Source organism: Prunus persica, chromosome G5 (genome assembly GCF_000346465.2).
Source record: "Prunus persica cultivar Lovell chromosome G5, Prunus_persica_NCBIv2, whole genome shotgun sequence".
NCBI lineage: Eukaryota > Viridiplantae > Streptophyta > Magnoliopsida > Rosales > Rosaceae > Prunus > Prunus persica.
The window spans coordinates 15956533-15967677 of NC_034013.1; the positions used below are offsets into that span (position 1 = coordinate 15956533).

At 39.8% G+C, this 11145-nt stretch overlaps 3 protein-coding genes across 3 annotated transcripts; 2 read left to right on the forward strand and 1 right to left on the reverse strand.

The window, feature by feature from the left end:
- On the reverse strand, positions 1538-4262 carry LOC18776050 (pentatricopeptide repeat-containing protein At5g61400). Its single transcript, XM_007210751.2, has one exon. The coding sequence runs from the start codon at positions 4244-4246 to the stop codon at positions 2348-2350; it is 1899 nt and encodes a 632-aa protein (XP_007210813.2). The 5' UTR covers positions 4247-4262; the 3' UTR covers positions 1538-2347.
- Positions 4390-6631, forward strand: LOC18777622 (pentatricopeptide repeat-containing protein At5g66520). The gene has a single exon (XM_007210907.2). The coding sequence runs from the start codon at positions 4414-4416 to the stop codon at positions 6082-6084; it is 1671 nt and encodes a 556-aa protein (XP_007210969.1). The 5' UTR covers positions 4390-4413; the 3' UTR covers positions 6085-6631.
- LOC18777777 (protein NEN1) lies at positions 6936-10050 on the forward strand. Its single transcript, XM_007209852.2, has 6 exons — positions 6936-7321; positions 7758-7915; positions 8141-8187; positions 8279-8342; positions 8518-9269; positions 9581-10050. The coding sequence occupies exons 1-6, from the start codon at positions 7039-7041 to the stop codon at positions 9813-9815; spliced, it is 1539 nt and encodes a 512-aa protein (XP_007209914.1). The 5' UTR covers positions 6936-7038; the 3' UTR covers positions 9816-10050.

Genomic DNA, 11145 nt, shown 5'->3' on the forward strand with positions numbered 1-11145 from the left:
TAATTAAAACATAAATAATAATAATTAAAAAAAGTTAAGATATTACTTAATTAAACTAAACAAACTAATTTTGTATAAATAAAATAAAATACAAATTCCACCAAATAATTTAAAATAATTAATTACTATTTATTAAGTAATTTATGAAATTAATAAAAGATATAAATACTAATTTATTCACTAAATAAATAATAATTAAAGTAATTAAAAAAGAAACCCATTTTGTGTAGTATAGTCGGGCGTCTATACTGTTAAAATATTAGAATATATGCTATACTGTTAAAATATTGGAATACATAAATAATATAGCCGCGCGGCGCTACTATTTAAATACTAACAAATATACCGTTAAAATATTCGAATGCATTTAAAGAGGAAAGCCGAGCGGCTATACCGTCAAAATATTCGTATATATTTAAAAGTATAGCGGGGCGTATTTTAAAGCGGCTATACTGTTGATAATAGTATTGGAACTCAAGGTTGCACATGCTAGAAAACAGAGCTGCTGCATATTATACATCCAAACTCCAAACTGCTTGGAATTCAAGAAAACAATTAATTGGGAACTTCGTTTCAGCCCAGGATCAAAGTGCAAGAAGAAAGGATTGCTATATACATACACGTACGTCATGTTACATTACGTACCCTGATAACTGCATTTTGCCAGTAGTGTGTAAACCTCCTCACAACTCACTGCGTCGCGGTCACACGACAAAATTCTTACTCTGCTACAATCAATGGACATGTTCTTGCTCTTAGCTCTGCTGCTACCATAATGCCTGCTGCTGTTGCCAATGTCTATTTGCTTACCTTTCTCCATTGCAATTCAGATCAGCAGCACACAAGCACAAGGGCTAGAGATGCACATATCCATGCAGCAATCAAACTCCCATGCTACAAATACACCAGTTACCCAACAAAAAGTTTGGCCTACTAAACTTTGGGTCGGCTTGCACGGCCTCCAGCCAGATATTTTGAGCATCTGATCATAAATTTTACATCATCTCACCTTTTCAGAGTTCTAAATTAAGCTCATAGCTCCTCCTCCATTTTAAGGATTAAACCCCATTGTCTCATGGATTACGACAACTAAACTCAGAGCACCAAAATCATTTCAGAAAATAACCACCACATGTTATGCTATGACTTGCACAATAATTGTCTTGGACTATATACGTTCCAGAATTCGAAAATTGAGATTGATTTTCTCAAAATGATCAACTTGAAATGAATGGGTAACCTGCAATAAACTAGAATTATATCCAAAACTTCTAATCATTTACTGCAAAAAAACCCCAAAACCCAAATTTATAGAAGCAGAGCAGTGTGTTGATTTATATCTATATATATATATATATACAAGCTGCATGTGGACACTGCTAGAAATTAGTTGAGAAAAAAAAAAAACAATGAAGTACATTGGATGCACGGGAGGCTTTATCCTTTCCCAAGATTTCTTGCTGCACATGCTATACCATAAAATTTAACTCACAGTATCATACATGAGTATATTGTAGCCATCACATCCTTTACCAAATGACAAAATATCAAGCACATCCATGATTTCATCCAGCAAAAAAATTTCAGTCACATGCTCAGCAAAACATTCAGTTATATGAAATGGGGAAGAAGGCTTTGCCACCCTTGTTTGGATAAAAGGAAACCTTTCAGGAATCTCATTATCCGTTTCAAAGTAACCAAAACATTTAAGACAAGGCTTTATGGCGTGGAAATTCAAATAGGCTTGCCCTGGACTAATCACGCACTGAGAAAGTTGCTGTGAGAATTCCATGCGAGAAGCAACATTCCCCTCTTCTAATATCTTGAGGATTTGGAACCTTAATAATATCACCTCATTCGACCAAATAAAAAAATAACATGATTTTATGAACTTCACATTATCCAAGTTTGCTGCTACACTAACTTCTGCTCTGTGACAACTTTAACAAATTGAAATACAAATATGAACCAAACCAACATAGCTAGTTTATGTAAGCAATAGAAACTGTCGAACAAGATTGGCCTAACTCGAATCAGGAATGTTTTGACAATGACCATGAGCATCCGAGTGTATTTGCAGGCTTTAAAGTTCACAATAGTAAGCATTGCACTATTCAACAAATAGGTTAGTCTTTTACCTCTCAGTAGAGAAGATGTAATGTTAATCCAACTTGTCTGTTACTTAAGCCAATAACACAGCATGAACTATTTCATATATTCTCCATAACCCTAGAGGTCCTTTCTGTCAAGGATATTGTTAATCTCCAACCCGATATAGAGACCTTAATTCTATTCCAAACTGTAGCCTCTTACGACCAAGAACCAACCTAATTCCATTTGATCCTCCTCACAATGCCTGAGCTGATTTTAGGTCACCACTTTCTCGATAACCCCTAGCTAAGATTGCACATATGCCTGCACTGGGCATCATACCCATCTTTATCATATCTGCATGCAGCATCATCACGCCAATCATATGCTTGGCTTTGAAGTGCCCATTTAAGATGACAACGCAAGTTAATGCATCTGGTCTCAAACCATAGCATCTCATATCCGAAAAGAACTTGGTTGCCTTGAAAATTTGGCCTTCTTCACACAAACCATGAATTAAAGCTGTATAAGTTATGTGATTTGGGGAATATAGAGAGGGGCCAGCTTTAGTTTTCTCCAGAAAAAGTTTGATTGCACCAGAAGTCCTTCCATTTTTACACAGGCCATCAATCAAGCAACTAACAGTAAAAGCATTGGGGGTGAGGCCTGCCTCCAGCATCTCCTGATGCAGACGATGAGCCTCTTTCACATTACCAACTTTAAAATGCCCATCGATCAAAGTTGTGTAAGTTACTATATCAGGCACAAGGCTTTTACTCACCAGTGAGTACAAGTCCATAGCAGCTTCCATGTTCCCCATCTTGCAATATGCATCAATCAAAGGATTGAAGGTGATGACATCGGGTTCCACACCAATTTGAATCATTTGAGAGCACACCTCCAAAGCCTTCCCTATATTGTGTTCTTTACAATACCCATCAATTAGTGAATTATAAATCGCAGAATTCGCAATTAATCCCTCTTTTTCCATCTTTTGAAGTAAGTGATGTGCTTCTCCCACTCCACCAACAGTACACAGACCTTTAATTAGGATGTTGTAAGTCACGACATCCGGCAAAATTCCAAACTTTTCCATCTCTGATTTCAAATCCATAGCTTGAGATAATTGTTGAACCTTACAGTGCCCATCAATCAAAGCATTATACAGAGATATATTAGGAACAATGCCGAACTTAACCATATATACAAAAACGCTCCTTGCAGCTCTCAGTTGGCCTAATTTGCAAAGTGCATCAATCAAAATACTACATATCACAACATTTGGCTGCAAGCCATCACCTAGCATCTTCCCATACAAGATAAGGGCTTGCTTAATATTAGCCATTTTGCAATACCCATTCATCAGAGTACTGTAAGTCCACAGATTTGGGAGCACACCAGCTTCCCCCATCATCTTAAATATACTTTCCGCTTCCACCATTCTACCCTCATTGCACAGACCCCGAATAATAGATGTATAGATCACAACCGTTGGTTTAATCCCTCTCTCACCCATTTCATCAAACAATTTACGGGCCTTCAAGTTATCGCCTTCTCTACAACATACACCAATTAACACGCCATATGTAACAAGACTAGGTGACAATCCACGAGAACTCATTTCATTATAAAGTTCCCACATCAATTTGAGCTGACCCGTCTTCCCCAACCCATCTAAGAGCGCATGACAAGCCTGCATTGCAGGCAACACCCCAATGTTGCGGTACACCCACAAGGCTTCTTCAACAAGGCCCATCTCGGATAACCCAATAATTAACACTCCAAACACATCTGGAGAAAACCTCGAGCTTTCTAAGCAGTTAAGTGCATCGAAGACCAAGTGACAAGCAAGGCTGGGGTTGCAGAACTTTTGAAGGTCGTGGATGAGGTCTTTTATCAAGCACCTGGATTTAACATACCGTTGGGCATTGACTAAAACATGGGTAATCGCTGCATAAAGCTGAAGATTCTTTCTTGGGCCCATTTGCTTTGACACAATATTGAAGAGCTCTAGTGCTTGGGTAGGGGTTTGACATTTGAGTATGGTGCTCGTGAAATTGGATAATGAAGAAGAGGAAGAGGAAGAAGAAAAAGAAGAAGAAGAAGAAGAAGAGGGAGATGATGAGAAAGAAAGTGCTCTTAAAAGCTTCAACATCTGGTGGAAGTGGAACTGGAAGTGTAGTAGGTGAAGATGGGTGTGTGTGTTTGGAACAGAAGAGCTTGAACATTTGCCCAAATGATTATTTCGCGCAATTAAAACGACGTCGTTGAGCTCCTTATTATTACGCCAAGTTTGTTTTGCTTTGCCAATAGCTTCTTTAAATGTCGGTTATGGAAGCCATTCCCGCCAACAACCCTGCAACCTCTAGAGCTCTACAGCAGTACCTCTTCTCTCTATTACAGAGCTGCAACTCCATAAGAAAACTTACCCAAATTCATACCCAAATACTTGTTCACGGGTTCAACCAAAAAAGCTACATTCTTGTTAGATTATTATCATTCTATGTATCTTCTGGGTGTCTCCATCATGCCCTCAAAATTTTTGAAAATGTCGAAAACCCAAGTACTACTTTGTGGAACCAGATAATTAGAGGCCATTCCAGAAGTGAAACTCCCCGAAAATCTGTTCAACTATATAATCGGCTGGTGGGTGTGGGGGCTGAGCCTGATGGGTTTACTTATTTGTATGTTCTTAGTGCTTGTGCGAGGTCAGGGTTGGTGAGAGAAGGGAAGCAGGTGCATGCGAGAGTTTTGGCAAATGGGTTTGGTTCTAATGTGTTTGTCCAGACGAGTTTGGTTAATTTGTATGCAATTTGTGGAGGGTCAGGGTGTGGCGTTGAGTATGCACGCCGGCTGTTTGACGATATGGGTGAGAGGAGTGTTGTGAGTTGGAATTCACTGCTTGCGGGGTATATAAGATGTCGGAATGTTGATGGGGCGCGGCAAGTTTTTGACGAGATGCCAGAGAGGAATATTGTCTCGTGGACAACCATGATTGCGGGGTGTGCTCAAAACGGGAGGTGCAAGCAAGCTTTGTCTTTGTTTGGTCAGATGAGGAGGTCCAATGTGGAACTGGACCAGGTGGCGCTAGTGGCAGCGTTATCGGCCTGTGCTGAAATAGGGGACTTGAAATTGGGAAGGTGGATTCACTGGTACATTGAAGAGAGATTGTGGATGAAGTCCGAGCCACGGTTGGTGACTTTGTACAATGCACTCATACACATGTATGCCAGTTGCGGTTTAATTGAAGAAGCCTATAAATTGTTCAATCAGATGCCAAGAAGAAGCACTGTCTCGTGGACCAGCATCATCGTTGGGTTTGCAAAGCAGGGTCACGGGGAGGAAGCCCTTCATATCTTTCAATTGATGCTGAGCTCGGGAGTTGATGATGTAAGACCTGATGAGATAACTTTCGTTGGTGTCTTGTGTGCTTGTAGCCATGCTGGATTAGTTGACGAGGGCCGCCGAATTTTCAAGTTCATGATGCAAACTTGCGGACTTACCCCAAGGATTGAGCACTATGGGTGCATGGTTGATCTCTTGAGCCGAGCCGGTTTTCTAGAAGAAGCACATGTGCTTGTGGAGACTATGCCCATGAATCCGAACGAAGCTGTGTGGGGTGCTCTCCTTGGCGGTTGTAGGCTTCACAAGAATGCTGAGCTCGCATCACATGTGGCTAAAACATTGACAGTTGCACTTGACCCTGACCAAGCTGCAGGTTATCTTGTGCTCTTATCAAACGTGTATGCCTCTACTAAAAGATGGCTAGATGTTGCTTCTGTGAGGCAGAAAATGGTTAAGATGGGCGTGAGAAAGCCCCCAGGCCGAAGTTGGGTTCAAATCAATGGAGTTGTTCATGATTTTGTGGCAGGTGATAGGACCCATAAGCATGCAACTGTAATCTATGAGATGCTTGGTAAAATCACCAGGCCAGCACTGCAGGAGGGCTCCAAACCAGACATATCAGATATGCTTTCCCATGTTGCAGAATAGCAAGAAAAATATGTAGACATCTCAGACAGCTCTCTCTCCTTTTTGAATTTGGAAAGCTTCGGGTCAATTTTCCTGCAATGCAATCTGCCATGCTACTGGCAACATCTTGTCTGACATACGGTGTATGAGACTTGCATCCATTTTCATCATTTCTAGTGGGATATCATTTTCTGTGATGACCCTTTTTGTTTAATTTTTAGAGTCACAAGTTCTTTGAGGGTCCTATGTTGACAGTAGAAGAATCATTCTTAGCTCTTGATGGGTAAGTCAAACAGAAGCATGTCCTCAAGCTTTCTCTCAAACTTTTTAGCCTGTAAAGTTAAAAACAGTCTTTGTAAATTAAATAGATGTACCATTCTTTGTAATCAGAGGGCTTCCATTGCATGCAACACAACATCATAGTTCATTCAAATGAATATTTTACATCTGCCCTCTTCTTATCCATATGAACTAAAGAAATACAGAAACAAGTATAGGATGCTAAGATGTGTTCTTGATTCTGAGACAGCTGAAGTAAAAGACACTTAAATTATAATGAGCTTGCACCAATTCATGCTTTCCAAGAAGGAAGGCAAAGTGCCTCATGCATGGCTTGCTCCTAGGGTTATTTGAAGCTTTGGTCATACACCAAGGCAAGGCAAGGAATGAGATACCATATATGCATTCCCATATTGCTTCTTTGCTCAGGTCACCCACCTATTGAGGAGAAGCAGGACCAAAGCAAAAGCCTTTTTCGTGGGCCTGTTTAGGCCCAATAACTAAACCTACAGCAAACCAAACAAAACCCCACAAGGAAGCAAAGCCGTGTTCTTTTTTTTTGGTCGGAAAGCAAAGCCGTGTTCAACAACTTCTTTATATACACTTGGCGGGTTAAATTTCAAGAAATAAAGTGTTTAGGGCATCACATCAAAACCCACGATCGTTCTGTAACTGTCGTTTTGGCTAAGATAGAAAATGGTGAGTCGGAGCGAAGACCGGTTTGAAATAGCGTTTTTCGACGTGGAGACGACGGTGCCGACCCGAACCGGCCAGGGGTTCACCATATTGGAGTTCGGGTCGATTCTGGTTTGCCCTAGGAAGCTCGTGGAGCTCGAGAGCTACTCCACCCTGGTGCGACCTGCCGACCTTTCCTCAATCTCCTCCTTGTCCGTGCGCTGCAACGGCATTACCAGAGACGCCGTCGTTTCATCCCCTACCTTTCAAGAGATCGCCGACACGGTCTACGACATTCTCCATGGTTTGCTCATTTCCTTTTTCCTTTCTTGCTAAGTCTCTAACAGTTAGTGTTTGGTTGCTGAGAAATTGAGGAAAAATTAAAAAAAATGTGAATTTTTTTATTCTTTTTCATAAATGAAGTGATATTCATGCTTTGTTTGGTTTTAATTGCGAGCAAGTTTTTTGTTTTTTTTATAATTTTAATATGTTGAATTTGTTTTTGGTATGAAAGGAAGGAATCAGAATACTAAGAACGACTCAGGCAAGATTAGCTGAACTAAACTAAGCTCAATTATAAAAAATTTAAAAAAAAATTAGAAAAAATTAAGGGGTGCTTCGGATTTTCATTTATGTGGTTGTAGGTAGTGGAAAATTTGAGATTCATTTCAATGATGACATCAAAACTTTTTTGTTGATATTTTATTTTGGGATATTTTCTTTATGGTTGTTGTGTGTAGGACGTATATGGGCAGGTCACAACATACTGAGGTTTGATTGTGCTCGGATCCGGGAAGCGTTCGCACACATTGGTCGGCCTGCACCCGAACCCAAGGGTACAATTGATTCCTTGGCATTGTTGACACAGCGCTTTGGAAGAAGAGCTGGTAACATGAAGGTACATTTTCTTTCCATCTCTCATATATAACATGTGTGTGTATATATGATAACTCTTATCCGTTAGATTTTGATTCAAATAAGTTTTTTAAATTCTTCAAAATCAATCTTTAAAGGATAAAATGAAATATGTAATTTTGAGGCAGAAAAGTTGTGCAGCTTCTAGATGTTGACCTATTTTGTTTGTGAATGTTGATACATACTTGGGATGTATTATTTTGCGCAGATGGCCACTCTTGCAACCTATTTTGGGCTTGGACAGCAGACACATAGGTATTTGTGCAAACATACTTGTAATTTAGTTACTCACTCTTGATTTCAATTTGGTTTTCTTGAACTAATGTTTTATCTAGTGATTTTTCAGGAGTTTGGATGATGTTCGTATGAATCTTGAAGTTTTGAAATACTGTGCAACCGTCTTATTCTTGGTAATAATGTTATTTTGAAAGGCATGAAGTCCGAATTCATTCTTTATTAATATGGCATTAATATGTTCACACTTCTTATAGTTATATTGAATTTCACTTGTTGGACCTTTTGAAGGTAAACTCAAGAAAATATATCAATAGTAAAAAATTGACAATAAGTCTGATGTACTCACAGGAGTCGAGCCTCCCAGACATATTCACGGAGAACAGTTGGGTTTCTCCAAATGCTACCACAAGAAGTCGTAGTGATGGAAAATCATCTGCTGAGAAGAGGGGACAAATGAACATGAATGTTTCCTCATTAACTATGCATGAGGATGCTCAGGTGTTATCTTTTACAAATCAAAGAACAGGGGAGAAAGAGAATCATCCAATAGCATCTCTTAGGACTCAAAACGCAGAAGTCTCTATTCTGGTTGAACCTATCACAGCTCAACCAGATCCCTTTGACATGGCCCCACTCAGCATTGAAGTGCAGAAAGAGTTGAATCAACCAGACACCACCATGCTAGAAGTACCTGTACAAGAGACTCCCAATAGTTCTTCCCCAGCTGCTGCATCTGAGAGTTGCAATAGCAGTGTGGGATTTTTACAGCCTGATGAAGTTTTTATTCCTTCTATCTGTGCTTCCCTTGCTCCGTTGTATCGTGGGAGTCAGAGGATAAAGTTATTACACAAAGATGTCACTTTGCAGCTTTGCTGTAGGCGTATGAAATTACGGTTTGGAATCAATACAAAGTTTTTTGATCATGCTGGACGACCAAGATTGAATATTGTTGCCGATGCATCACCAAATTTATGTGAAGTTCTTGATGCTTGTGATGGCATTGCACAGAAGTTGTCTGTGGATTCTGGAAGCAACTCCGAATGGAGACCTGTTGTGATCCGGAAAGAGGGCTTCTACAACTACCCTACAGTGAGATTGCAGTAAGTTCTAGTCTTGGTCCTCGCTTTTATCCTCTCTCTCTCTCTCTCTCTCTCTCTCTCTCTCTCATAAGAAAACACAGGTTTTTTCTGCAGTTCATTGGCTATTGAGAAAGTTACATTTCATCCCAGTGTATCAAACTCTGTTTTATAATATCTGGTTTTTTCTACAAAATAAACTGAGCCAAAGTTTTATAACCTTGCAAGTCATGACCTTTTTAGTAGTGTAGATGAAGAGTACTTCAAAATTTCTGTCCTTGAAGATTCATCTGACCTGATTAGATATGTGATGCTTTCTATGTTTGTTTCTGCAGTATACAGACAGCAGTATGGGGGGATGTTGCGATCTATGCCACAGAGATATATAAAAAAGAGCCTTCTGGCACTGAGGAGAGGCTAGTCTTCACTAAGTTTGATGCTTCAGAACTTAGTACCTTGTTCAAACAGGGGAGATTTATGGATGCTTTCTTCTCCTTGGATCCATATGACTATCAGCAGAGTGCAGGCATTAGGTTGGTGGCAAAGAAATTGATTATTCATTCGAATTGATGGATGAATTTGTATCACTGATTTATTCAATCAAAGGGCGCTGTTGCTTTGTTAATTAGATTGAAGTGGATTGACATATTCAGGAGAACAGTTTTTCATGTTCATGATCGAAAATGGAAAACAGGGGATACTGATAGTTGTGACATGTAACTACAAAATCTATGCTACCATACATATTCTTTAAATATGAATTTGAGGTTATGTAACAGTCACAAGGCCTTTCTTTATTATTCTACATTTTTTGTAACGTTGAATGGCTATGTCGGTCTTGACGATGCCGTTACAGCCAGTAAAATAAAGCAAAGTGCAATTTGTACATCATAAACTCATTAAAGTAGTCTACCCGAGTAAGTACATGACCAGAACTGAACCCAAGGAAAAGTAAATTGTATATGCTAAAGTAGTTGTCATATTTGGACTGCTGGAAGCTTTGGAAGAGCAGTGAATAACAAGCGGATGTATGACCCCCCCCCCCAAAAAAAAAAGCGGCAGATGAAGAAATAGAAAGTGCCCCAACTATTATGTTTGATTCTTTTGATGAATCTTGTGCTTGATTTTTTGTCCGTTCGGTAAAAGAAATGGGGTATACATACTCGTAAGCTTTCGAGTGTTGGTCAATTTCACTTCCAGTTTTGGAAGCAAAAACCTAATCCCCACAATTAAATTGTTAAGGATTTGTAAGATAATGAAGTGTTGAGGAAGTTTCCATTATGGGGTGATTAACTAGCTTAACTTCTTCCTTAGTGCTTTTCTCTTCTGCAACAAAGATTAGTATCTCCATGATCATCCTATGTTTGTTTGCCACGTAGAAAGAGAAAAGGGTTTGAGAACCCAAACTCTTGATTGAAGATGGCGGCAGACAGAGGGGAGGACAAGGCAAGCCGCCACGAGAGAGGGAGCACATGCCCGTGCACCATAGAGAATGGGGGCCAGTAGCCAGTAGCCGGTAGCCGGTCCACGGGGCAAGTAGGCAAGTAACACAGCAAGAGCAGCCAAATGTCATGATGTTATAATGAATACTGAAACAAATATAGGATGCTAGATGTGCTCTTGAATCCGAGACATCTGAAGTGACAAAGACCCTATTACATTATATTGAGCTCGCATCAATTCATGTTTTTCAAGTAGGCAAAGTCCCTACACGGTTCTCATAAATATTCTGATTCATATAGAAATGCATACAAGCATATAAACTGTGTTGTGCTTGATCACAAACTAGATGTCGGACGGTGGGAATTAGAACAACAAAGCAAACTAGACATGGGAGGAAGAACAAGGTCCTTTTGGCGCTCCTACGGTTGTTTGAAGCTTTGGTCCTTATGCCCTGCCG